Here is a 27,207-nt window from a genome sequence, read left to right on the forward strand (position 1 = left end):
CCTTTCTTTTCTACAACAGTTATTTCAAATATATAGCTATAGTCACCCAGACTACAGCTCCTTATGGAGCTTATGACTTCTAAGGTGAAGATAGGCAAGGCAAGACTCATGAATAGGGCAATGAAGCCAGGAAAATTTTAATCTCTGAAACAGGAGTAAAGCCCTCATGGTTTTACAATGTGGGCAACTAGAAAAGTATGATTTAATCAATCACACAGAATAAGACTAAAAAAAGAAGAGGCCTCTCTAAGTGGCAGGCCAGGTGTAACAAGAATTAACTAGGACACATCTGAAGAATAAATCATCCTACACTTAAATAACCGTAGTCCTCTTTGTTATACTTTGGAATCAATCAATGGATCTAATTTTTCTGAAAAGGGGGAAAAATACCGAAAGAGCCACCAAATCATGTCTTCTTACTCTTAGGGCAGCCAATGGAATCAGGGTCACTTGTCTGATACCAAAAAGTAGACAGGAGTCCATAAGAGGCGTATTATACCCTCTAGAGGAGTTCTGAAGTGGGAACTGAAACAATCTTATGCTTTATATGTTGGACAGATCACCCAAGTGCCATTTCTGAGCCGAACCTGTTGCGCATTTCAGGTTTCACCTAAAAGGACCCCGTTTCAGGAAAGACAAGGACCAGTAAGTAACTTACCTATCTGAATGCCATAGCACTGATTACAGGCCCACCCATGACCCCAGGGCAGCGTTTTTAAATAAATCTTCCTCCCACCCAAAAGACAAATTGTACCTTTTAATTCACCAAAAAAACACCTATTAGTTATTCAGGGAATGGTTATCCAGTTCACAGATTATACATGTCCTTTGCTTCCCTTCTCTTTAACTGTCTACATTTTGGTCATCACCCAGTTAATTAGCAACTCACTGCAGAAAAGGCAAGGGAGCTGAAAGGAGTGCATTTTGACCCATAATATTTCCTTTTGAGGTTTGGTGAGAAAGGATGGTGAAAGTAATTTAGTGAAGTTTTAAAATTTTCCATGGATTTTAATCCTCTATATTCCTTTAACTTCCATTATCTCAGATAACTGGTTGTTAACTATATAAATGGCTTTTTAAAAAGTAGTTTTTTAAAAAAAGATTGTTTATTTGTTTAATAAACAAAATGCTTCTAAAAAGCTAGAAAGGGGGCTATTCTGTCTGGATAATTAATGTTTCTACAAAAAGGCCTTCAGCAGATCACCAAAATTAAATAGGCCTTGGCTCATTTTATGCACTGCAGGTTTGAAAAGCCCCAGGAAACAGATCTTTGTCCAAGTGATTCCATGAAAAAGAGAGTCTTTATTGCCCCAGACCCAAAGGTAAGATAGATGACATCACGATGAGATTTGATCACATCTCTGTCACGCTTTTTATATGTCAATTCGGAATAGTGACTATTCCTAGTTAGCCCCAGACTGAGTTTGCTTACAGCTAATGGTCAATTATCTATGTATGATTTAACTATGTAATAAATTGCCCACAGCAACATTTTAATCCCAGAAGCTTCCCCCTACCATCTGGTATACTCCCAGGGTAGTTTCCTCATCAATTGGTGTGAGCTCAAGGAATGCTTGAGTGTATGCTACATTGAATGTAGCAATGGGACCCATAAGGAAAGCAAGCCTGCACCTTCCCTCCACCCTCCCAAAAAACCCATTAAGTGTATCTACCTTCCTCCTACTGAGATCCACAAGACCACTACTCAGGCACAACTACTATGACTAATACACCAACTCTTCCTTTTCCAGTCTCTGTGTTGATGAATAGCTAGTTGCCTAAATGTAAGCCAATTTCTCCTCCAAGACCCACTTCCCATTCTCTCATCCCCATTCATCTCAACCCTTCTCCACTCATGTCCCAATGCCACTCTGTTGGCCTCATCCCTTGTGTCCCTTGGAATTCCCACTCCAAAATTAACAAACTTCCCTTCACTTCAGACCTCTCCCTTGTCTGTTTCTACCTACTTACAGAGATCTGGCTACCTCCAGATGACATTACACTTTCATTACCCTTCTCTCTCCCCCTCTCCCTAACAACAACCTAGTCCTGGAAGGAGCACAGGAATATTTCTTGCTCCCCATTGCCACTAGCACTCAGCAACATCTCCTCCTTTGAGGTTCCCTGTATTCACATTTATTTACCCAATCAAGAGTCTCTCTGAAGTTATATATCAGCCCCTAAGATACCTCCACCTCTTTCTCATGGAATCTAGTACTCAGCTCAGTTTTTCTTTCTATTCCAAATGTTAAGCATCCTAACCTCCAAGTTCCTCAATATTATCAATTCCCATGAGCTACTTTTCTACTCCATCTCAGCTATGCACAAGATGGACACCTCTTTGATCTTGCTATCTAAATTAATAGGAAGCATGGCATTGCTTTCGATGAAACATCAATGATGTGGCATCTAATTTTTATTAAATTTAATTCTTACTTTATGCCAGGAACAAAAGTATAGTTGTCATAAAAATAGATACATGATACTTACAATATTATAAAAGATTAATACATAAGACCAACTTGAGGATCACCAGTGGTCTCTGAACCAGTCTTTGAGAATCTCTAGTACAGAACTTTGAATATACTCTAAACAGTCAAGGAAAGGGATGATAAGCTTTGGCTGCAGGAACACCAAAAGGTCTGAAGCTACCTGTTGAATCCTAGCCAACAAGATATTGAATGGAATCTGGTACAATCCTCTACTTACACACACACACACACACACACACACACACACACACACACACACAAATGCCTCACCTTTCCAAGTTGTGGTTATTTTGTCTTCCTGATCTTTAATCATTTCCATAGAAGACCAGATCTAGTATTTAATCATTCTCACTGCAAGACAAACTTTTCACATCTAACCTAAAAATAATTTTTTTTCCTAGGCTGGAAGCACTTGGGGATGACAGCCCTGTCCTGATCTCTCGCTTAGTTCTGAATTTGACTCTGGTTTGAATGAACACTCCACAATTGCTGACATCATCATCATCAGATTCAGCAAAGAGTATGTGCCAAATGCCTTGACCCAAAGGCTGAACCACACCTATGCTGCTCTCACTCAGCAGAGTAGGGCTTACATTCCATAGGAGTCTGCTAAACTGACTCCCAATTTCACGCCCACTTCCCACATTGCACATGCTGCTTTGAATACTGCTCCTCTGCCTTCAAGCAGAGAGTCAAGTACCTTCTTAGAACAGAGACCATTTTCTTTTCTAGGCTCTTCTCTTTAGAAGAAAGTTACTAAATCTAATCTGGCATATTGGCCACCAAAATTCAACTTGATTCCTCTCCTACCACCTCCTTCCAACATGGGAAATTCCTATTTTCTAAAGCTTCCCTGTTTTTCTTTTTCATTATCAACTCCTTGACTTTTCTCTCCATTTATTTGGGAATTCAAAGTTTAGCTACAGACATAGAATTCATGAAAACCAAACAAAAATGGAACTGAAAGAACAATCAAGTGTTTTTCTTTTAAACCAACTGCTTAATATACCCGGTATCCTGGGCATATTAAGCAATACTTAATTTATTTCTCAAGATCAACCATACAAAACGACAACAACCTTCTACATCAGTAGTTACATTTTGTTAAAAAAAAATGGGGGCTGAGGGAAACCAGAGTCCCAACTTATTCCAAACTACACACTGAATATCAGGTTAATAAAGGAACTGCCTTAAATAAAAAGTCTATTCCATATACCACACCATCCATATTAGTAGAGATGCCCTATATTCATGCATCATGCTAATTAGAGGAGCTGTGTCTCCATGCCATGTTAGAAGGAACTAAGGTATTAGAATAAAGTACACTGACATGCTATTTGAACGAATTTAATACCAACTGAGGGAGGAGTGAGGAAAGTCAGGAAGCAAGAGGTAGGAGGAACCAGGGCTAATTAGGTGCCAAGAATTTAAAATTAAAAAAAGGAAATTAAACAGCTTGGAATTGAAAAACCAGATAGAAAAAAATGGCTTCCACAAAACTGGAAGCTAGTATCCTGACTTCTCAACAAATATGCTTAATCTCAAGTCATCGATGGTTTTGTACCGGTACATGTAACTCCTTTTGCAGCCTAACATCCATTATGCTTCACCTTTTGCTTTCTTTTCCTTCCTCCTCCATATGTCACGTGTTCCTGTTCCAACTTCCCATTTTTTCTTCCTCTGGGGTCTTTTTTCTTTCAAACCCTTTTGAAAACCCTGTTTAATGCTGATCACCCTGTTTTTGTACTCTTTTATCTCCTGCCTTCCCAGATGACACTCAATCATCCTTGGATAATCTTATCTCATTCTTGTGGAGAACACTCAAGTATTAGTAAAAATTAATGAAGCAGTACAAAAAAAGTTTTTAGATAAGAGAAATTTTAAATTCCAAGCTGTTTTCCTAAGAGGACCAAAACAATTAGTTCAGGAAGAAGAGGCAATGATAGTTTTCAATTGGCTCAGACGCTGTCATTGTTGTGACAAACCCAATCTCATTCCATCAGAGCATCATCCGCTGGGCCAGAGGCATTCAGTCAAAGCAGGGGAAGGAACTAAAGGTGACAGGCACACAAAAAGGGGGTAAAAAACAAGTGAGAAGCTGGGCACAGAGAGAGAAAGAGAGAGGAAGAGAGAGAGAGAAAGAGAGAGAGAGAGAGAGAGAGAGAAAGAGAGAGAGAAGATAGGAGAGGAGAAAGGGGGGAGACACAGGAGAGAGGGGGGAAGAGAAAGAGGAGACAGAGAAAAAGAGGGAGGGAGGGAGAGAGAAAAGAGGGAGAGAAAGAGAGAGAAGGAGGGATAGGATGGTGGGACAGAAGAGGACAGAAAGATACAGAGGGATAATCAAGGGAGATGAGATGAAAAACAGAGGGAAATAATGGACAGTAAAAGAAGAGGAAGATGGAAAGGGTAAATTAGAGATGAGACAGAGAAAAAATAAAAAGGAAAATAGAGAAATGTATTGAGACAAACAAAAAGAGAGACACCAAGGGCAGGCAGGAAAGAAGGCCTGGAAAAAAGGGGGGAGAAGGGAGAGAATGCCATGCCTAGCCTCGATCTACCCATTTACTTCCTTACACTGTTATCAGTAGCTGCCTTATCTATTTTCACCTCAGGCAGAAGACGCCCTGGTGCCATGGTGGGCCCAGGCCCCCCGATCAGGGACACCACTCCATTGCAGTCGACTGTGCTGTTACGTTTCACACTGCGTCGCAGACTGGGAAAGATGCGAGAAGAGCGGCTGCCCTGGCTATAGCCACTGTAGCCACTGTAACTGCTGCGCCGCTCGTGGGCCCGAATGGGGATGAAGAGCGAGTCTCGGCGGCCTTCACTTTCCTCTACGGTGCTGTGCTCATCGTCTGCAAACTCATTCTCAGAACCAGGATCTCGGAACCTGCCGGGTGTCTTAAAACTGAAGATGCTGCTCTTGCTGTTGTGGCGAGAAAGGAATGGGGAACCTGGAATGCTGAGCAGTGACTGTGGGAACCAAAGAGAGAAAGAGAGTGAGAGAAGGGGTGCAGGGACCACCTGTACAAAAGCACAAAGCAGAGGTCGAGAGGCGTCTCAACCCCTCACCACCTGCTATGATCAATTTCTGTCCAGTGGGAGACAACCTGGGCTCAAACCCTTCCCTTCTCCCTTCCTCCCCCATGTATACAACCTATGTGACCCAGGGTGAGATAATTAGCTTCCCTGGTCTTCAGTTTCCACGCATATGAAATGATGTTGGAAAAGACGACCGGCCCCCTCCAGTTTTGAATCTATTCTCCTCAATGGTAAATTCCCACCAATGTTCCCATTTGTCTCTTATTAGGTACTTGTGCTTGTCCCTATTCCCTATAATGAACTTATCTTTGATTTAGGAAGCAAATAATCTGGTCTCTTCATGTATTGATTTGATGTTTTTCTTCTGTTCCCTTTAAGTGTTCTCCACATCATTCCAAGTCAGTATGTATCTGTCTTAGGTTACAAAGTCAGGGAGGATAGGGAATGTGTCTATGCTGTTATCTTTGTGTGTCAGTGAGCCCTGCTCCAAAGGATTACACACAGTCAGATGCTTAATAAACATTTTGTGTCATAATGAAGATGATAAGAGATATCGCTGAGCAATCTGGAGCTCCATTGGTAAGAATCCCATCTATCAGCCTTGTTTCTTCTAACCCAACTTTCTGGCTACCTTCCCACAATATCGCCAGCTCCTAGATCCTTCCGATAATGTTGACAATTTGTATTCTTTCTCATTGTATTTTTACCCAATACTCTTGATTCCTATTCTAATCCATTTTCTCTGGAATGTTTTCTATACTCATAATTCTTTGCCTCTAGTTTGTCATTTCTTTCTAGACCAAGGTCCTTCTAAGCTGCTAATGGTGATCTGAAAGGAATCAATGACTTTCATCAGTAAGAGTCAAAACAAGGAAACCACAAAATTATGGATAGCTTTTTGTAAAAATGTTTACCATAAAATTGACCATATATTGTCAACTTTTAATTATGCAGATAACATAACAGATAACATAAAATGTGGATTTTCCAAAAACCTTAGGAGTATTCTATACTCACAAGCTGCGTTGGGACCATTGCCCCATGTCTCATGGCAAGTTTCTTTTCCCTGGAGATTATGGTTATGGTGGGGTTGTTATCCATGATTTTCCATTATACCAATGTCCCTTTATACTGAGGCACATAATTAAATACTAACTGCCTCTTTTACATGTCATATATTTTATAGGATGGACAATGCTAAGAATAAATTATTGCCTATAACTAATGTAACAAACTATTCTTGGTCCTAGAGAAACTGGCAAGGAAGCTAGCGGCCTATTTCACCTGATAAGACATGTTCTGACCAGGACTTGGAAATCTGGATGTTAAGATATAAAATGAGCTACAAGGAATCCAAGCAGAAGAAGCTTGATTGCTTATTCTACCCTGGGGAACTGACACAGTAAAAAATGGTGCTTTCCCCCAGGTCCATCCCCAGGAGGGAAGAGCACGATACCCATAATAAAAATAGCAGCTTACATTTATGCAGTGCTTTCCAATTTTCCCCTAAAGGCCACAATGATTTTGGTCATGAGCTAGGTAGGACTATGGGTCAACTCAAAAATGGATTAAGCAATCAAGTCTGCTTGTTGAATATGGGAAGCTTTACTTTTTATTTGAGACCAGTAAGTGCCTCATCTTAGAAGACCTCAGAGCAGAGTAGTTTGACAGCCATTTGAAACATGCTTCTTGGGATTTTAAGAAGCCTAACTATTAGAATTATTAAAACAGAAGCAGAAATGACCATTTGCCCTTGTTGTCTCTTCAGGATAGTCCAAAGAAGCCATAAGAAAACATGAGTCCCAGGACAGGAAAAAATATCCCTATTGGGCTCCCAAAGTACATCACTGCAGGCAGTTATGGGCTCTAGGAATCTATAATTTTTGATGGGAGAAAATCAGGAGGAAGTGATTGTTTTCATGCAGTTAAAAGACCAGTTTTATTTGTGAGCTAGGTGGCAATCAGGGCACCCTTCTGCTAAAACATATATGTTAATCACAAATGCTTTGGCAGCAAAAAGCTAACAGCACCTCTATAATTTCACAGTACTAAGGCTCTCATTAAATGACCCAAAGATGGCTCTCTTAATTATAACAATGTTTTAATCACACTGTACCTCAGTGAGGGAATTCACAAAAAAATAGAAAAAGTAATTTAGATATGACTCCTGACCACAAAAGGGACCAGAATGGGGTGAGGTCGGAATCCTAACATTTGATCAAAGATATAATATACCCTGACAATGACTCATTCTAGGAAGAAAGAAAGAGACTGGACAGAATGCCACATAAGGGGAATCTCCGCTGCACCTGAATCTCTAAAACTCTTCAGCATTTCTTTATAGCAGGAAAAGAATGTCATGGCCTAGAGAAATCCATTAGACTTCAGAGATGTGTGTGCTCCTAGAAACACTAAGCAATTATCCTGAGGTGATACTAAGAGGAAGAATAATTATCTGGTGTAATGGAAAGAGCAGAAGACAGCTAGTGAGCTGGAAGTTTCTCTCCTAATATACCTTTCAGTTTTCTGATGGGGTCAAGACTGGGCCAGAAAAGCTACTAAAAGAAAGACACATTCCCAGTGCTAAGAAAAGGGAGAATTCTATCAGTTTAGTATACTCTCAGTGTAGAAACTCCCTCCAGAGAAGCCCATTGGTAATTTGTCTATAATTTGCCATCTTAAAATTGGAGAGTAAGAGATTTGCCCATAGTCATATGGCTAGGGTTGGCAGAACCTGAATGCCAGGACTAAAGGGCCAACTGATCCTCCATCCACTAGAGCAGTAGTGTCAAACTCAAATAGAAACTAGAGCCACTAAATATACATAAGGATCCTGGAAGCCCCACATTGGCTTAGAAAACTGCATATTAACATCTATCTGCTACTGTATTTCTATTTGTTTTGTTAAATATTTCCCAATATACAATAATATAATATAATATAATATAACATAATACAATAATCTAGTTTTGGCAGCAAGTGTTTGACTACATCAACTGGAGCTATCCCAAGGGGGGGGATACAATTCCTCAGGAGCTGGTGTGTCTCCCCCCTCCCCACCACTGGGGATCTTCAAACAAAGGCTAGATGACCATCAATAGAGGAGATTTTCATTCAGATATGGATTAGACTAGAGGGTTTCTAAAGTACTTTCCAACTTAGATCCTATGGGTAATTTGGGGGGTAAATCATCATAGGCTAATGCGTTGAAGGAACTGGGTGTGGAGAAGAAAAAAGAGGTAGGCAGGTATCTTCAAGTATTTGAAGAGTTTAATGCACGTTAAAGGTCTACCATGTGGAAGAGGGATCAGGTGTATCCTGTTATGGCCCAGAAGCAGAACCAGGAAGACCAGGTGGCTGTTACAAAGGCGCTAATGTAGGTTGGCTGTCAGGAAAACTTGGTAACAATTAGAGCTGCCCACAAGTGGGGTGGGCGGACCACAGAAGTGGTGGGCTCCCTCTCCTCACAAATCTTCAAGCAGAGGATAAATGATCACTTATTGGGTAGGTTTACAGTAAGGATTCTGTTTTTGTGTATGGCAGACCTGCATGGACTGCAGCCAACTGGCAGCTTACAGCCACCAAAGGATTTCCTCTATATACAAAGGGTGTTTTCCTCTACATTTTTCCACAGCTGCCTGAAATCCTCTGGTGTGCAGCAAGTGGCCCGAGGCCATAAACAGCCCACAGGCTGCAGGTTTTGCAGGCCTGGTGTATGGGTTGGCCTAGATGGCTGCTCAGGTCCCTTCCTTCATGTGGTTAGAATAACAATGCATGTCTACAACTCAAAAAATATCAAGTAAAAATATTCAAGTAAACTCAGTTCATGATTTAAAAGGCTTGTTCCTATTTTCTATATATGGTCATATATGGCTCATAACTAGAGTCAATCGGCATTAATTCTGACCTACATCAGATAGGAAGAGGAATTCTCCCCGAGGAAATCTGGGGCAAATCTAATCCTTTAGAATCTGCAGCCTGGGAGTATGTCTGATTGCCAGTGAGGTATACCTATCAATGACGAAAACATGAAATCATAGAAGTATTTCCCAAGCATACAAATAGATTGAGCAAAAAAGGCAGAAAACCTTTTCGTCTCCCTATTTCCTAGAATATAGTCTCCAAATTGGTTCTAAGCTACAAAAGGAAAGAGGAAATAAAGAGTAGTCATATAAAACTTACAGCCTCCATGGGCTTTTATCAACAGGGAGAGTGTTTCTGAGAATCAGTTTGTAATGTTTGCCCCTTCCCTGGGGCAAGTTCCTTAGCTAGCACACATTAACAAAAGTGACTGACAAATACAAGTCAAGAAGCCAAGCCTAGTTTCCTGGTTAGCCACTGCACTGAGTGTTTTCTTGATATGGATGTTGTACTTCCTGTTACCCAATGTGGAGGCTTAGCTCCGTCTGCTAAGAGTTGCTTTAATTGTACCTGGTGTATCTGCTCAGCCTCTATGGATATTGTCCTCACTTTAAATAACAGCACCCAGCCACTGGCACCACTCTTCAATCCAACACAAAGGATTCTGGTCCCCAAAAGCAAAGGTCTAGATCATCTGGCCTGTACTAACCTGCTGTTGCAATCCTTAACATGAACAAGTATTTAACATAGAGCTCTCTATGTAATTCTCTTTTAGCCTGGTTCCATTTCAGTTTATCTTTAATTTCAGAGTACTTCAGCTTCTTACTATAAACTACAGAAAAAGGGCAGTTTGGAGCAGAGTGAAGTATAGGAAGGCAGCACTGAGGATTCAGGGATGAGGCTGGAGGGCATGTTGGCAAATGGGAAAGAACAGTAGCACTTAGCAGTTGGAGAACTGATGAGGAACCTGTAAATCATGAAAAATCACTCTTGGTCCGTGCAAAGAAGTACTCTACCTGGTTCATGATAGAAAATTTCCTCCCTATCCTGTTGTCCGGTAGGCGAAAGGTCTTCCTCCTCAGGCCATCTTCTGACTCTGATTTAAACACCTTCTCACTGTCCCCTTTCTCTTCTCCTTCGGAGAGCTCCTTCTGCTTCCTCTTCTTCCTCCTGTTACGTCTCTCTTTGGCACTCTTCGAACTGAGTTTGGAAACTTCCGATGAGCTCCGAGACCCCCGCCCCCCACCTTCTTCTTCTATAGCATCTTCAGAGACAGTTCCAGCTGAAGTGGCCATTGCGGCAGCCTGTGGGAGTAATCACAGGAACCAAATCAAATCAGGAGTAAGCAAGCAGTGGCAATCAAAGAGAAAACCTACAATTCTGGAGAAACCACTCTACCAAAGATGTTAATAAAAAGAGAGATGGGAAAGGAGAAGAAAACAAGCCACTCTGATGGGGGGACTGAAGTTGGGGCCTCCCAGTTAAAATTCCTCAGTTTACTTTGCAACTTGGGCAACTATTTCTAAGGGCATTTAAACAGGACCTTAAAAGACAATGATTCTGGGTCGTATTCCCATACATGCATCCTCAGTAAATAGGGCAACTGCCTTCTCAGCACAACAGGGGACCACCTGAGAAGTTCTGAAAATGAATGTTAAGAAACTACTTTAGGATCTCCAGAGGGAATACAGAGAACAAGTGCCTTGGGTTATGCTTATTCAAGAAGAAGTAGAGTTGTGGAGCCACTAAATCAATCACTTTGGATATTTCTTTTTGTTTTTTATCTCCGGCCATTAATAGATCCTAATAAGAACCCATCTGGTTATTAACGCAAGTGAAGTAAGTGGACCAGCCATTTGTGGTTCAGTTATTTCCATCACTCTGCTCACATCTGCAAATAGACAATTTGGGTCTGAATGCACTATATTGGGGCGACGGAGCTCCAGCTTCAATGATGCGCTGCTGTCATGAGGCTCATTACCAACCTGGGCTTCCTCCTGCTGCTTTTTCAATTGTTCGAGCATAGCCTTGAACTCTGCCTCCTTTTGCTCTGCCTCCTCCAAAGTTGCCTGGTTCTGCTCTTCATAGGCCATGGCCACCACAGCCAAGATAAGATTGACCAAATAAAAGGAACCCACAAAGATAACCAGGACAAAGAAGATCATGTATGTTTTTCCCGCTGCTCGTAAGGTCTGCAAAGACAAATGCCATTTTCTGAGTCATGTGCATCAAATGAAAGCACTAGAAAAACATTCCCAGGACCAAACAATTCCTGAGGAAATTCTTAATTTTTTTTGAAAGCTCAGAAATAGATTTTACTTCCTCAAATGGCTCCTAACCAAGTGTAACATGCAAAATTTAAGACATTAGCTCATTTGTTCACCGGTCAACATTTAAAAGTAAAAATTTCATCAATTCAAATGCTATGAAACCATCAGAACTAAGCTATTCCTTGGGAAATTCTTAAAGCAAAATAAAACAAAAACTGCTCAGAAACTGATTTCACTTTCCTGGACCAGCATAAGAAAATACTAAATTTGAGAGCATGGGTTCAAATTCTGGCACTGCTACTTCCCACCTCCATGACATTAGGGAAATCATTAAACATTTTTTAGCCTCAGATTTCTCATCTATAAAATGAGGGTGTTGGACTTAAAAGCTTTGAAAGTCTCTGGTAACCCTCAATCTGTGATCCTATGATATACTGCCTTCCCACCAAACACTGGATCTGCTTTGCATGCCTTGGCTATACCTATGCATGTACATCCTGTATCTCCTATTGGAAAGTAAGTTTCTTGAAGGCAAAGGGCTGTTATGCTTTTGTCTTTGTATACCCAGCACTATGTGCCTGGAACATAACAAGTGCTTAATAAATGACTGCTTGCTTAGTGAACCTTTTCTGTAGCCAAGTCAAAGTTTTGGGTAGTGGCTAATTAAATATCTAATATTCAAATTAATAATTAAAAGGCTCTAATTTAATTCATTGAAACCCAGGTCATAAGAAAGGGGCACACAGAATAACACAGGGAATAGGATGGGGTTCAGGCCTTCTTCCCCTTTCCTCAACAGGGAAAGATTAGACCACGCCCTGGTATTGTGTTCTTTCTTATCTACACAACTACTTACTGTGTTCTCACTTTATCACCAACAAATATGAAGTGCCTTTCCACACTATGTGGGACATTCTACTAAATCCCAGGGAATCACTTTAGTTGTTCCCACTCAGGATGTCTAACTTGGGTTGCCTGGGTCCAAGTCGGAAATGCACTGAAGATCTGACCTGGAGTCTTCGGTTGCAGTAACACTCCCTCTCTTCCTGAGGGTGTGCTTCTCTTTCTCCTCCCACAGGAGCTGGGCAGCTCAAAGTCACAATGAATGGCAGAATTTGGGCCCTGGATCATATGATTCCAGCCTTCTCAGTTTACAGAGAGATCATCTAAGTGATAAGGTTCTATGGCCCAGTGGCATACAAATTTATCTTCTAGCAACAAACTGAATATTTCCAAATAGACCCCAACGTGATGAATGTAACCAAACTGAAGGCGTTTTAGAGGATGTGTTGTATTACAGTTTATATATATATATGTATGTATGTATGTATACACACATAAATAGATATAACTATGTATTATACTTTGTTATACTATATTTATTATACTTTAAAAAATCTCCCTCAGTACCTAGCATTGTGCCTTCCTAGGATAAAGGAGATGCTCAATACATTTTTTGATTAATTAAAAGTCCCAGGCACAAAAGCCTGAGGAGAGGCATAACTGACTCCTGGCACATACAGGAAACAGCTGAAATTGTGAGTTCTTCCACACATAGTGAAGCACTTTCTTCTCTGGCCATGCTTCATTCCCTGCCTAGCTGTGCTTCTGACTCTACCGACCTTCCCGCCATGATTCAGCTGCTTTCTCATTCTGGAACTACCCCCAGCCTGAAACATCCCTCAGTCACACTGGCCCTCTTCCCTCATTGGTGGGGGGATGAGCTCCGGCTGGCCATGCTTCATTCCCCTCCCCAGAAGTGCTTCTGACTCTGTGGACTTTCCCACCATGGCACTGGGTGGGCAGCTTCACACCTCCCTCTTCAGCTCCCTTTATGCTGTTGTCATCCATTATTAGAATATAAGCTCCTTGAGGGCAAAGGCTATTTTTTTGCTTGTATTGTATCCCCAGAGGGCACAATGCCTGGCACTAAAGTGCTTAATAAATGCTTCTTGCTTGTTTGCAAAAAATAGGTGACAGCTAGAGAGCTCGGATCTAAACTGATAAAGGGTCACCAGGTCATTTAGGCCAGGAAATGTAATCCTATAACCCTGCCTGGAATTTCTCGTCCTACTCTAGCAAAGAATGCCTCCATGTCTCTATCCAGCATGCTGCCATCAAAGAAACTGACATTGCTCACCAACTGATACAAGTTTTCCCAATAGTCCTGGGTCATGAGGCGAAACAACGCCAAAAAGGCCCAGCTGAAGGTGTCAAAGCTTGTATAGCCGTAGTTTGGATTCCTTCCTGCCTTCATGCACAGGTATCCTTCAGGACATTGTCTGAAAAGAGAACAGGGAAGGATGGAAATTTTCAACTTGGCCAATTCAATTCGGTCTAAAAAAATTATCATGCGCCATTTGCAATGCATTCAATTACAGATCACTCAAAAACCAGCCACAAGTCACTACCAAACCATGGAGTGTTGTGCTCAGTTCTGGGCACCAGTAAGCTGGAGAATGCCCAGAAGAGAGCAACCAGAACGGTGAGGGACTTTGACCCCATGCCACACGAGGGAAAACTGAAGGAACTGGGGGTGTTTAGTTTGGAGAAAAGAAGACTTGGAGGAGGTGGTGGGAAATGGTATCTGAGGGGCTGTCCTGCAGAAGGCCTTCTGCTGACTCCTGAAGACAGAAGTAGGAACAATAATCGTAAATTATAAATGTAGGCTTCCTCCTTTTTGGAGGTCTTCAAGCAAAAGCTAGATGACTACTTGTTAGGTATTCTGAAAGTGCAGGGGATAGTCTCACAAACTTTGCATACAGCCAGGCTAAGAAGCTGAAAGCATAAAATCTCAGAAAAGCAAAAAACATAGTAACAGCTAGTTCAGTTCTCCCAGAACTCAGATCAGTGGGCAGCTTGACCAGATTCGGTCCTTGTTTATTAAGCCAAGCTAGAGTCAAAACCAAGGAAACATGAACAGAGATTCTTAGTAACCTTTTATCCCTTTAACATTTACTGCAGCAGTGGGATGTTAATAGCTTCAGATCAGTCATTGACATTGCTCCTGGAATTGCTGACAGATCCCCTAATGCCTGCTGCAATGCAGCTATTAGGAAGGAGCCTCTTTTGTTGCTGGTCACCTTACAATGTCGACTTCCAGAGGAAAAATCTTAGGTAAATTCTGAATAACATCTACAAATAATGGCTCCTCCCTCAGTTTTAAGCCCACCAGCAAAATCAGATATTTTTTCCATCTCTATGCTGTCAACTACATTAAGGCAGACAGAGAATCTAGTGACTACAAAAGAAGGGGCAGGAATCTAATGTTCTGGACCCACATATTATCCTATTACTAAAATTTGTGAATATAAGCTTAAAATGGAGAAAGGCCAGAAAGGTAGAAAATAAGTAATCAATAAAATAACGTTTCTGTTACTGATGTCTAAAATCTACACCAATGGAGCTGGGTGGGTATCCTTCCAATGATGCATATTGTAGCCTATCCGTACATGGCCACCCTTTGGGACCCTTGTCCTGATCTTCCCTCAAATTAATGTGCTGGGGGCTTTCCCAGAATTCTTTCAAGATTGGATATATCCCAGTGGATCATCATGTGTGCTGTCCTTCAGTCATCAGTTACCTCTCTCTTAGTATGTGACTGGTCCATCATTTTTTCTAGTCTTACATTTCTCTGCTTTCTTGATCTTTTCCTTACATAATTCCTTGTTCATATTCTGCAGCCTACACATATCCATCATGTGCTTCTCCTCCATCTTATGGGATGCTTCAATTTTAATTCTTCAGAGACTGTAGTATACCATGACCTACAGTGATATAACATCAGGGGAATGCTATCACTGCTAAAAAGATGGGCCTTTGTTTTAGGAAGAAACCTGAGGTCAGCTGTGCAATTTCCTAGGGGGAATCTAACCTACTCTCTTCTTCCTCTTCAATTCTGAGCCTAGCTTGTTGTCCGTTTAAAGTATACCAAAGGATTAGCTCTCTGGGGTGTATATCATTACCTGTATAATAGGCATTCTTTACCCACTTGGTTTTTCCTATATGGAGAATTAAGCATTCTGCTTTTCATTGACTGTGGATGCCGCCTATTCATTCCTGGAATCATCAGGATAAGTGGGCCAGCTAGACCAGGACAGTGCAGAACTGGATGATATTAACATTTTGCCTGGGGCCTTGAAGCTTTTTCTTTGAGAGCTTCTCTAATACCTGGTACCCCCATAAGTGTGGCTTCCCCTCCTCTTAAAAAGCCCTTCTACTTCTTAAACCAAAGCACCTGCTATTCTAGGTACAGGAGCTCATAGGCTAAATGCTAAAGTCTAGTTAGGATACATTTTGGTAGCTCCTGGAACAGGGTGCAGGGTGGCAGCACATGCAAACAAGGTCCATATGACACTCTTCCTACCCCTTACAAAACACGCCCCTCCCCCCCACAATTTAGGTATTGTATTTGGGTCAATGCTGCTACAACTAGAGCAAGAGACCTTTGACCTGACTACCCATATTTTCTAACTTACTCTCTAGCTGCTACTGAATGACTTTACCAATTCAATCCTTCTCTTCCCCAACCCTTGAATCCTAGCTGCTGCTCCTCAAAAATCTGCTAAACTGACCCTACTTCTGAAAGAGGAGGTAGCAACAGGTTCTTTCTTTGAGGTAAAAGACCTGTTTCGGGTGGTATCCATTGGGTTTTCCATCTGGGAGATTTAGGGAAATTTGTGATCTTCTAGAGGAGTTCTTTGTTAAGTTATGGGGCACAGGGATTATATTCTATAAACTGTACTAAACAAATGACTTTGTCTTCACCTTTGTAAATCTGGATTGAGAGGCTGGGGCAAGGTTGAGGAGGAGGGGATCCCCTCCATCTTTTTCTTACACAAGTCTGACTGTGTCATTTTCCTGTTCACAAAGCTCAAAGTATTCCTTATTATTTCTAGGACAAGATACATACTTGCTTCTTTGGCATTTAGAGACTTCCCCAATCTGGCTTTCTAAACTGCTGTCACTTTACACCCCAATACAAACTCTACATTTCACCTCAAACTTCCCTAGCATTCTGTTCTCCCAATCCTGTGCCCCCTTCATGTCTGAAATGAGATGAACTCTCTCCTCACCTCTTGGAATCCCTAGTGCATGCCTTCTGGCTGGCTCTCTCTCTCTCTCTCTCTCTCTCTCTCTCTCTCTCTCCCCCTCCTCCCTCCCCTCTCAGCTCTCACGGGTTTACTTATCATCTCTATGCAGATGACTCCCAGATCTATATATCCAGGCTTGGTTTGTCCTCTGAGCTCCAGTCCCACATTACCAACTGTCTATTCAACCTTTTTAACTGGACATCCCATAGACATTGCAAACTAAATATCTATATAACTAATATCTAAAACAGATCCCTGTATGTAAGGTGGATTTGTTTTCTTTTTAAGATACTAGTTCCCAGGATGCATGGCCATAAACAATCTACTAGCTCCCAGGATCATGGGCTGTAAACAATCTCGCTACTTTTGTGCAGTGAGACATGCATAATATAAACATTTGAGTTAAATTCTACACAGCACACTGTGTGTGCTCTGTGCTAAGTCACCATGATATTGCTAAAGTTAATGTAAATTTGTGAGGCTACTGCTGGAAAATTGTCTTCCTTCTTTATCTGTTCCTCTACAAATCAAGTCAGCATTAGTCAGTAAGTGGGGAACGTAAGTGCTATGCTTGTCTTGATCCACCCCCATCAAGGTTCAGGGGGATCTGTGAATGTGTGTGCTTGTCTCGAATGGCCCCCATCAAATCTTATGGGATCCTGTAGGAGTCGGAGTTGGTGTTCCTACTTTTATTCTCTCCTGCCCCTGTGTATCGGTAAGGCAATAAAAACAATGTAGATGATAATTGTCAAAATGCCTATGTGGTTCTGTATCGCAAAGTATACAAGACTCTCCACATAGAAGGTAGAAGAGGTAAACCATTTATTCAGGGGTCCATATTCCATAAGCCATCTTCCCAATTCATCCCAGCAGTGAAGCCTGTCTCCCTCCTCCTCCCTCTCCCTCCATCTCTCCATCTCCATCTCTCTCTCTCTCTCTCTCTCTCTCTCTCTCTCTCTCTCTCTCTCTCTGCATTTCCTGTGACACAACTTCCTTTTCCTCTCATCAAGCTCTAACACATGTGACTTAGGCTTCCTGTGCCATAAGCAGGTCACATGGCCTATTTCCCACATGGTGGGAAAGATCTTCAAATCTAAATTGCTACTACACCCTGAGAGAAGAATAATTAGGGGAGGCTGTAGGAGTTGGTACTCCCATTATCAGCAACCCCCTAGAGAAGAATTAAGCCTTATCATGTCTCTGCTGCGGTCCTTCTGGCTGCCTGGATCAAGAGAAACCGCTAGAGGCCGGAGCCCAAAAGCTCCTGTCTTACGATCTGCTTCTTCTCAACTTCTCTATTTCGGCGGATAGGACCACTATCCTTACGGTCACCCATACAGAACCTTGGAGTCATCTTCAACTCCTCCCTCTCCCTCTTCCTCACCCTACACCTCCAATCATTTGTCAAGTCTTATCTATTTCACCTTCACACCATCTCTCTCTCATCCATCTCCTTCCCTCTATTCACACAACCACCATTCTACCTCAAGCCATCATCACTGCTTACCCAAAGTTCTGCAATAGCCTCCTAATTCATCTCCTTGCCTCTAGTCTTCCCCTTCTCTATGCCATTCTTCACACAGCTACCAAAGCAATACTCCTAAAATATAAGTCTTAATTACATCATTCTCCCTCTCAATAAACTCCAAGGGCTTCCTATTACCTCAAGTGTCAAACATGAACTCTCCTGCTTAGCATTCACAACATGGCTCCAACTTATCCTTCCAGACATATTATATATTACCTCCTTGCTTGTGCTCTATGGTTCATCAAACTGGCCTGTTTCCTATTTGTCACACATAGAACAACCTTCCATGTTCAGTCCCCATGCCTCTGCACAGGCGACATCTGACTGGAATGCGCTCCCTCCTGATTTTTGCCTCTTAGGATTCCTAGTTTCCTTCAAAATTTAACTCAAGTGTCAAGCCTCTGACATATGATCTTAACTGATCCCCCAAGTGCCCAGCTCCTTGAAATTACCTTGCCTTATTGTGCATGCACCTTGAATGTACTCACTTACATGTGTATGTACTATCTTTCCTGATCAAATGTATACTCCTTGAGAGTGTTGTCTCTGTATTCTTAGCATCTTGCACAGTGACAGGCACATAGGAAGCAAATAATAAATGCTTACTGACTGGTATCTGCAGTTGTTAGTGCTATCCTCCATTGGCCAAGATTATTTTGTATGTATTTATATTAACTTGAATTCCTCCTTGAATTCCCAGGGCCTTGCCCATAGAAGGCACTTAATGAATGCTTAATGAATTGTACCAAAATATTGTACAAAAACTGTACCAAAATATTAACCTAATTTAGAAGGCTGAGGCCTGATAAAATCACCACAATATTCACAGTCAGTCAGACAACAATGTGCCAGGCACTATTTTAAGCCCTGGAGAGCATCCAGAGGAGCTCACCATTCATAAAGAATCTCTCTTAGATGTGTTGTCAGTCTTGGACCTCCTCTACCACCAGGGAGAATGCCTTAAATGAGTCTACATCTCATTTTAGGACTTGCTAGATATTAATAAGTAGGGGGTCACTGAACAAAGTTATTGACATTGTTAAATCTCCCATTTCTTACTCTTGAAACATATTTTTCACCATCCTTCCCTACCTCTACCTTTACAATGAACTCACAGAGCATCAAACTATATGTTGATTTAATCTGGAGGCTCTTGTAACATTCTTTATTGAATGTCTATGGTTCCTTATCCTTTGCAACTGATAATAGCATATAAGTTGCAATTATTTTCATGGTAATTCATTGACAAATGTCATAAAAACTAAAAATGTGGCATGAAATAATAGGGGTTTTTTTGAATACACAATAAAACCAATTCTTCCTGTCTTATTTGCCCCTCTAGGAAAACCAGGCCATTTTATATTTTTCTCTGTTTCATGGGTTTTGTTGTTGTTGTCGTTCAGTCACTTCAGTCATGTCCTACTCTTTGTGACCCCATTTGGGGTATTCTGGGCAAACATACTGGAGTAGTTTGCCATTTCCTTCTCCAGCTCATTTTACAGATAATGAAACTGTGGCAAAAAGGGTTAAGTAATTCACCCAGGGTCATACAGCTAGTAAGTGTCTAAGGCCAGGTCTGAACATAGGTCTTCCTGATTCCAGGCCCAGCACACTACCCATTCAGCCACCTAGCTGCCCCTTTCATGGATTACCATGTCCAATACATTCATCACAAAATGGCTAATCTATACATATGGACCTAGCTCCAAATGTAGAGGTGGCCCATTGCTGGGCACATCCCCATGTTGGCATGGTAGAGCCCAACGGTGCTTACAACACTTCACTAGCATAGCCTTCAAGAACGCAGAGTTGCCTATAAACAAGGACCATGCCTCACAGTAGGACTGTAATCTACTACAAGAGGACAAATTCTAAAGAGTTACATTTGTTTAGTTCTTTACAATTTACAAAGCACTTTCACAAGTTGTCTGATTTCCCACATCAGTTTTGTGATTTAGGTAGGGCAAGTATCTTACAAATGAGGAAATGAAGTCATTGGGGTAAGTAAATGTTAGAACATAAAAACCAAAATCCAGTTAGGTCCAGTGGTTTCTTCTTCTGTTTTTTCCTTATGCCACACAAAGGAAAAGGCATACGAAAATACTGTCCATCTTCAACCAAATCTGAAACAGATTATTTTAAGGGAGGAGAAAAACAACCAAATGGATTACTTACCCAGCATCAGAACTGTTCCCACAAAGTAAAGGATCTAGCATGCCAGGTATGGTGTAAAAATTTGCTAAAAAAAATTGAAAAGAGAGAATGAATTAGACATATTTAGATAAATAAGCATCTTATCTTCAGGAAAAAAAAATATTTTGTCTCAAACATTTTCAGCATGTATAAGTTTACCTCTTTCCCATCAACAATAAAATGATAATTGCCTTCCACTATGGATTTTCCTGCAGATGACATGCAATGATCAGTCTTTGTTTGAAGATTCTTGACATCATGAAGCACTTGTCAAACTAATTTGGCACAACACACTACTGATTCTGAAATATACTGACGTACTACATAAATGACAGTCTGTGGGACTTAGAAATATATGTACTACCAGGATAAAGAGAGGTTGAGGACAAATTTTTTTAACAACATAAAAGAACTTAGGACTATTTTCACATAGGGAAAACTGACACAGATAAGTATTTCTGTAGATATATTTTGATCTATAATTTAACACAATATCCTTTTAGAATGAGGAATATCACTAGGATTGAAATTTTATAATGGAACTCATTCATATTATGCAATATAGTAGGGTTCTACAGAACCTAGTTTGGGAATGCTGAAATATATACATATATATACACATATATATGCATACACACATACATACATGTGTGTGTATCCTTATCATCACCACCCTACTCCCATCAACATCTCAAATCTAGGCCATAGTCACAGTGGACCACAAATACATTTTCTGAATCCAACTGTTTTCTGTGCCTCCATCCCTTTTTCTTCCTTGGGCTAGTACCAGGCATCTCCTAAGACTACTAACCACAGAAGTATCTTGTTCTGGAAGAGGAGTCACTCTTTCCCTAATGTTCCCTCCAAGTATCCTTCCTATCACTTTCTTATAGATATGCCTCTCTAACTAAACTTCTAAAAGGAGAGGCTAAGATAGGGACAAGAAAGGAAGGAAACAAGCATTTATTAAGCACCTACTATGTGCTAAACATTGTACTAAGAGAATTATAATTATTATTTCATTTGATCTACAACAGCCCTGGGAGGTAGATGCTATTATCTCCACTTTACAGATGAGGGAACTGGGGCAAACAGAATTTAAGTGACTTGCTCAAAGTCACACAACAGCAGGTGAGCAAGGGTGGATTTGAACTCAGGTCTTCCTGAATCCAGGCCTATTATTCTATCCCCTGTTCTACCCAAATGCCTCTATCACTAACTTTTTCCTTTATTTATGAATCTGCTTTCCTAGTCCTCTTGAATATAGCCCATGAAACAATATACAATAGCACTGCCCTCCTATTAACATGATCAAATAGCGCTTTCAGTCTAAAGTCTAGCTGGAAGTGAGATTAATTTTTTTAACTCAACATGGGTTCTTTCTAAACGAGTCTGTCTTAAGTGACCACCCTTTAATGGAGAGGCCATGAAGCTCCCCTCTCTGGGAAAACACTCTCAAAGCACGATTGTTCCTTAGGCACATTTCTTCCTCAGATGTTGCATAGTAGGGTAACTTCCTTGTTCTCTGGCCAGTGAAGAGCCCCCACTAATAAAATTTGCAACAAAAAACATGATATTTTAAAGTTCAAAAAAACACTTTATAGAAACCTTCATAGCACTTCAGGGAGGTAGGTGGAAAGCAGATGAACTACCATAGGTAATAGATGACAGTGGAGCAAGGCAGATGAGAGAGGATTCCACTAATCAAACTTAGAGCTTAAAGAAAAAAAGTCTCAGGGCAACTCTTATTCTTCAAGGGGAAATGTAAGGCCTCTTTCTTTGAATATTTTAAAGGAGGAAAAACCAAGACAATGACTATTCTGATAAAGTTTGAGTGCTGTTTGGCTCTTAAGGAGATGCCTTGGATGACCTTTCCAGGTCATCTCTGATAGCTGTGACTAGACTACTGAATAGATATTCCCATAACTTATCAAGGCTATTCTCTGGTGCTTCCTTCTTAAGAACAAAACAAAAAACAAATAAAACATTTTACTGGTGCCTTTGGTCTTTATATAAAAATCCAACCCCTTCAGACTGAATCATCTCTTTTCACAAAGAAAAAAAGTAGAAACACCTGATAGCAAAGACATCTGAATACACACACACACACACACACACACACACATACACACACACACACGATTCCATCTCAGTTGTCTCCTGCTTCTTTGCTGTGAGGAATCACATATTAATTACAAATTAATTACTTAGTTCCTTCCAGTGTTTTGTTTTTTAAATAATTTACGTTGCTGTGGTCTGACGCTTCCTTCTTGGAACATTCATGTTCCCAGCCCCGTACAGATTTTTTGACCATGCAAGCCAGGAAAAACTGTCTCCTTCCTGCAAAGAGTGGAATACCTACTCTTGTTGTTGATATACTCTTCCCAGTCAAAGCCTTTGGTGCCATTTTCAAGGAAGCTCTCATTGAAATTGATGGGCCACACAACACACTTGTTCCGCAGGTTGCCCATGAACAACTGTAGTCCAATCAAGGCAAAGACACTCAGGCAGAATACTGTTAAGATCATCACATCAGACAGCTTCTTGACTGACTGAATAAGGGCTCCTACAATGGTCTTCAGACCTGAGGAAAGAGGAAGCATCAAAGTTAGACTAACTCTCTGGCCCTCCCGACCTCCCAGCCTCCCTTTCAGTCTTCTTCAGTATTGGGCCCATGCCTACCCTTTAACCAAGAGGAACTCATTCTGTATAGCAGTAACGGAGAGACGAGAGTCTTTAGGCTTCAAAATGTGGCATCACTATCATACCCGGGAACGTGAGCAGGAGAGGATGTTTTATTTTAAGCTCAACAATATTTAGAGAGAAAAAAAAATGCCACCACTGCTAACCTGGGGCCCCTTTTTAATTAGAAATACTGCTTTCTCTTTACTTTATAGGGAAACCCAGGAGAGAATAGGAGCTAGAGGGAAGATAAGGAGCTAATAATAAATGACAACTTTTCAAGAGTTTCCCAGTTTAACTGCTTTTCCCAAGGGTTCCCAAACTACCAAGATAGCTGCAGGATTGGTTCAATAATAATGATAATGATAGTCATAACAACAACAATAATAAGCATTTAGGTAGTGCTTGGAAGTCTTCAAAGTGCTTCACAACCGTTACCTCATTCAGTCTTCACAACAATGCTGAGAAATGAGGATTCTTACAATCTCCGTGTCACAGTGGAGGAAATCCAGGCCACATTAGGACCCAAGCCCCAAGGCACCCTATCCACTACCCTACCTAGACAACCCAATAACAATCCAATCCTTGTGGTACGTTTGCTCTTAAAGGCAACTCCTCTTTCTGCCATTTCCTTTCTCTTTCGAAAGCATGCTGGACTTCCCTAGCTGACCTTTTCTGTCACCTAAAAATAAAAAATGCCAATAATCATTTAAATTGCAAAGTTAGGACCAAACTATGGTTTGAGCTGGAAATCACAGCTGGACTGCCCAAATAGAGACCAAGGAGAACAGGTCTGTAGCCATACTTTAATCTTTGGGGCACTTAGAAAGGCAACATTAAAATACAAGGTAGGCTGAAAGGGATCAGGACAGGGGGAGTGGGGAATGAGCCTAGACATACCGCCCCTAATTTACATCTATCATAAGATGATTAGACTGGGAGTTAAGAGGCCTCAGTTCCTAATCTCTGGTTGGCCAGTGTGAAGCTAATTAAGTCATATAACTTCTTGGTACAGTAAGTCAGAGCTTCTCTGTTTATAAGAATATGGTGGAAATAAAGATGATACATACGAAGCAATATAAGCTGTTTTACTTAAACCTTTTAGGTTCAAGATACTGCTACCATTGTGGGTGGAATGGAGTGATACATGGTCCCCTTCATAAATTCTACCTATGGTCAACCAGTACTAGTTTGCTAGCTGTTCCTTGCACAGGACACTCCCATCTCCTGCCTCCAGGCCTTTGTACTGGCTGTCCCTCATACCTGGAATGCTCTCCCTCCTCATTTTCCTGGCTTTTTTTTAGGACTCAGTTTAAACACTATCTTCCATAGGAGACCATTCTCTTCTCTCCAAGTCCTTGAGTTTTCCTCTCTAAGGTTACCTTCCCTCTACTGTATCTATCTTGCATGGCAACTTTCTGTATGTGGTTTTTCTATGTGCCCTCCCCCAACCTTGACGGGAAGGACAACGTTTGTGCTTTTTGCCTTCTTTTTCATCGTCAGAGCTTAGCATAGTAACTGGTACACTGTAAGCACTTAATAGATGCTTTTTGGTCATCTGACTGACTATTCCTATGTCTTTCTTTGCAGTTGGCTAGCTGAAGTTTAAGAGAGGCTAATGCGTAGGTACAATGGCAATCATGAACAACGTTCTCTCCTCTATGTTGTTATTGTTCAGTTGTGTCTGATTCTTCATGACCCCATTTGGGGGTTTTCTTGGCAAAGACACTGGAGTGGTTTGTCATTTCCTTCTTCATCTCTGCTCTATGCTCAATGCTTATGTCATGGCAAATCCAAAGATAAAGAGGGAGGCAGAAATGAAATGCCTCCCCACAAAAAATACCCTAAAAACTGAGTTGGGGCTGTATGTGAGAGGTGTCACAGCTACAGCCACCTTTAATCCTTGTAGTAGAGAATATTTGCTCTTGAGTCAGAGGACCCTGTGTTCAAATCTGATCCCTGACATTTACTACAAGAGGGATGTTAGGCATTTCATTTTAATTTTCCCAAGTCTTTAGTTTTCTCATCTATAAAATGAAGTGGTTGGACTAGATGCTCTCTGAGGTCCCTTCCACCTATGGTCCTATAAGACTAGGTAGGGCCTTTCCTATTCTCCCCCTTGTGGGGGGAGAATTATCATCTCTATGAATGATTCTACCTGCTTATCGAGCCCTAACCTCTCTTCTAGACTCCAGTATTGCATTATCAACCATCTCTAGGACATCTAGGACTGGATATGCAGACTCAGCATGAAAGCCTGCACCATTCAGACCAAAGCTGAACTTGTTCTATTTCACCCCAACCCTCCCTCGTCCCAAACAAATGCTGTCAAGGGCAGCACCGTCCTCTCAGGCTTACGACCTCACTGTTGCCCTTCATTCCTCATTTGTATTCACCTCACACGACCAATCTGTGGCCAAGTCTCGTCAATTCAGTGCTCTCACCACCCTTTGCATATGTCCCCTCCTTCTCTCCACTCATGCTGGCTCTTCTGTAATACTGCAACCACTTTCTGGTTGATTTTTCTGACTAAAGTCTCTCCCGAGTCTACCCCGTCCTGTACTCAGCTACTGACGTACAGGCTTGCTCTCTCAGCTGCCTATTCCCCCAGTAAACTCCAGTGGCTCCCTAGTACCTCCTGGAGAAAAGACTAAGGCCTCCATTTGTCTTATAAAGAAAGCCCTTCACAACTTCAGCCCTTCCCACCTTTCCAGTCTTCTTATGCTTACTTCCCTTCACATATAATGTGATTCCATGACACTGACTTCTTGTTCCTGTCTCCATGTCTTTGTACTGCCTGTCCTCCTTGTTGGGAATGTTCTCCCTCTTCATCTGCCTCTTCGCTTCTCTGGCCTCCTTCAAGACTTAGCTCAAGTCGTACCTTTGTACAAGAGGCCTTTCCCAGTCTTCCTCTTCATCCCTACCCCCACTCCTAGTACCTTTCCTCTGACAAAGCTACCATTTATGCTGTAAAATCTTATAAGTACACAGCTGTCTGCAAGTTGTCTCCCTTATTAGAATGTATGCTCCTTGGGGGCCGGGAATGTACTTCTTTCTTTCTTTGTATCTTCAGTACTTAGAACTTAATAAGTATTTAATGAATGCTTGTGGACTGACTGAAAAATACTGCTTTTCAACTTCCTTATATTCGGGCCCAATGATAGATCTGAGAAGAGGAGAAAGACCTCAAATGATTGGATGCCCTGAAGAGCACTGCTTCACACAGACATGATTGCAAAGGGCATATTAGTCCTATATTCTAGTATTATAGGGGCACAAAGAACATTTTGTTATTTATGGGAGAGCTCTGCTCTTCTCCCATAAATAACGTACAAACTGGCAAATGACTCCCTAGAAAAGTCCAATCCCAAATTCTTTCCTCTGGAGCACAGCTTGGTAAAGAAAGAAGCTGTCACTCCATCACAGGAATGAGGAAATCAAAAAGCATTATCAGGGACTTGCCTACAGATCTAAGAAACAAACCATTCCATCATGACTCCTACAGTCTGACTTCTTTCCTATGGGCTGGGCAGTATTGGACAAATAAGAGCAGAGTCTAATGTCCGTTCTGTTACTAATTAGCTATGTGACTTTGGGCAATTAACTTAACCTTGTTGAGACTTAGTTACTTCAACTGCAAAATGGAGACAAAAATATACACTTCAGAGGGTTGTTTCTGGGCTCAAATGAGATAACATGCAAAAATGCATTAAAACAATTTTAAGCACTATATAACTACAAGGAATTATTTCTAACTCTTCTGCCTGGTTCCAAATCCTAGTATCAGGATTTTCAGGGTGAGGAAAGTTTGAAAACCTTTCTTAAGCTATGCAACCCTAGCCCTAACCCTACTCATCCCATGAAAGCTCTAGGAGGGCAGACTGTATCTCAGTTATTCTTGTGTCTCCCTCAGTGTTTATCACAGTATATTGTACATAAAGGCACATTTAACTAACATTTACTCTCTGAGAGAATCTTGGAATCCCTCGATCATATGACTAAATGTGCTCTAACATCCCAGTTCTATGACGGCCTCCAAGGTCACT

The 27,207-nt window shown here is 41.3% G+C and overlaps 1 protein-coding gene across 2 annotated transcripts in view; it reads right to left on the reverse strand.

Moving 5' to 3' along the window:
- The window catches only part of SCN8A (sodium voltage-gated channel alpha subunit 8), a 133,942-nt gene that overhangs the window by 57,806 nt on the left and 48,929 nt on the right, over window positions 1-27,207 (reverse strand). For both annotated transcript variants that reach the window (XM_036758727.1, XM_036758726.1), the window contains exons 6-11: window positions 22,842-23,063; window positions 20,462-20,525; window positions 13,806-13,947; window positions 11,381-11,587; window positions 10,412-10,699; window positions 5,100-5,465 (exon numbers count right to left, since the gene is read on the reverse strand). In XM_036758727.1, coding sequence (XP_036614622.1) covers window positions 5,100-5,465; window positions 10,412-10,699; window positions 11,381-11,587; window positions 13,806-13,947; window positions 20,462-20,525; window positions 22,842-23,063 — 1,289 coding nt within the window. The remainder of the gene's footprint in view (window positions 1-5,099; window positions 5,466-10,411; window positions 10,700-11,380; window positions 11,588-13,805; window positions 13,948-20,461; window positions 20,526-22,841; window positions 23,064-27,207) is intronic.

This window comes from Trichosurus vulpecula, chromosome 5 (genome assembly GCF_011100635.1).
Source record: "Trichosurus vulpecula isolate mTriVul1 chromosome 5, mTriVul1.pri, whole genome shotgun sequence".
Lineage (NCBI taxonomy): Eukaryota > Metazoa > Chordata > Mammalia > Diprotodontia > Phalangeridae > Trichosurus > Trichosurus vulpecula.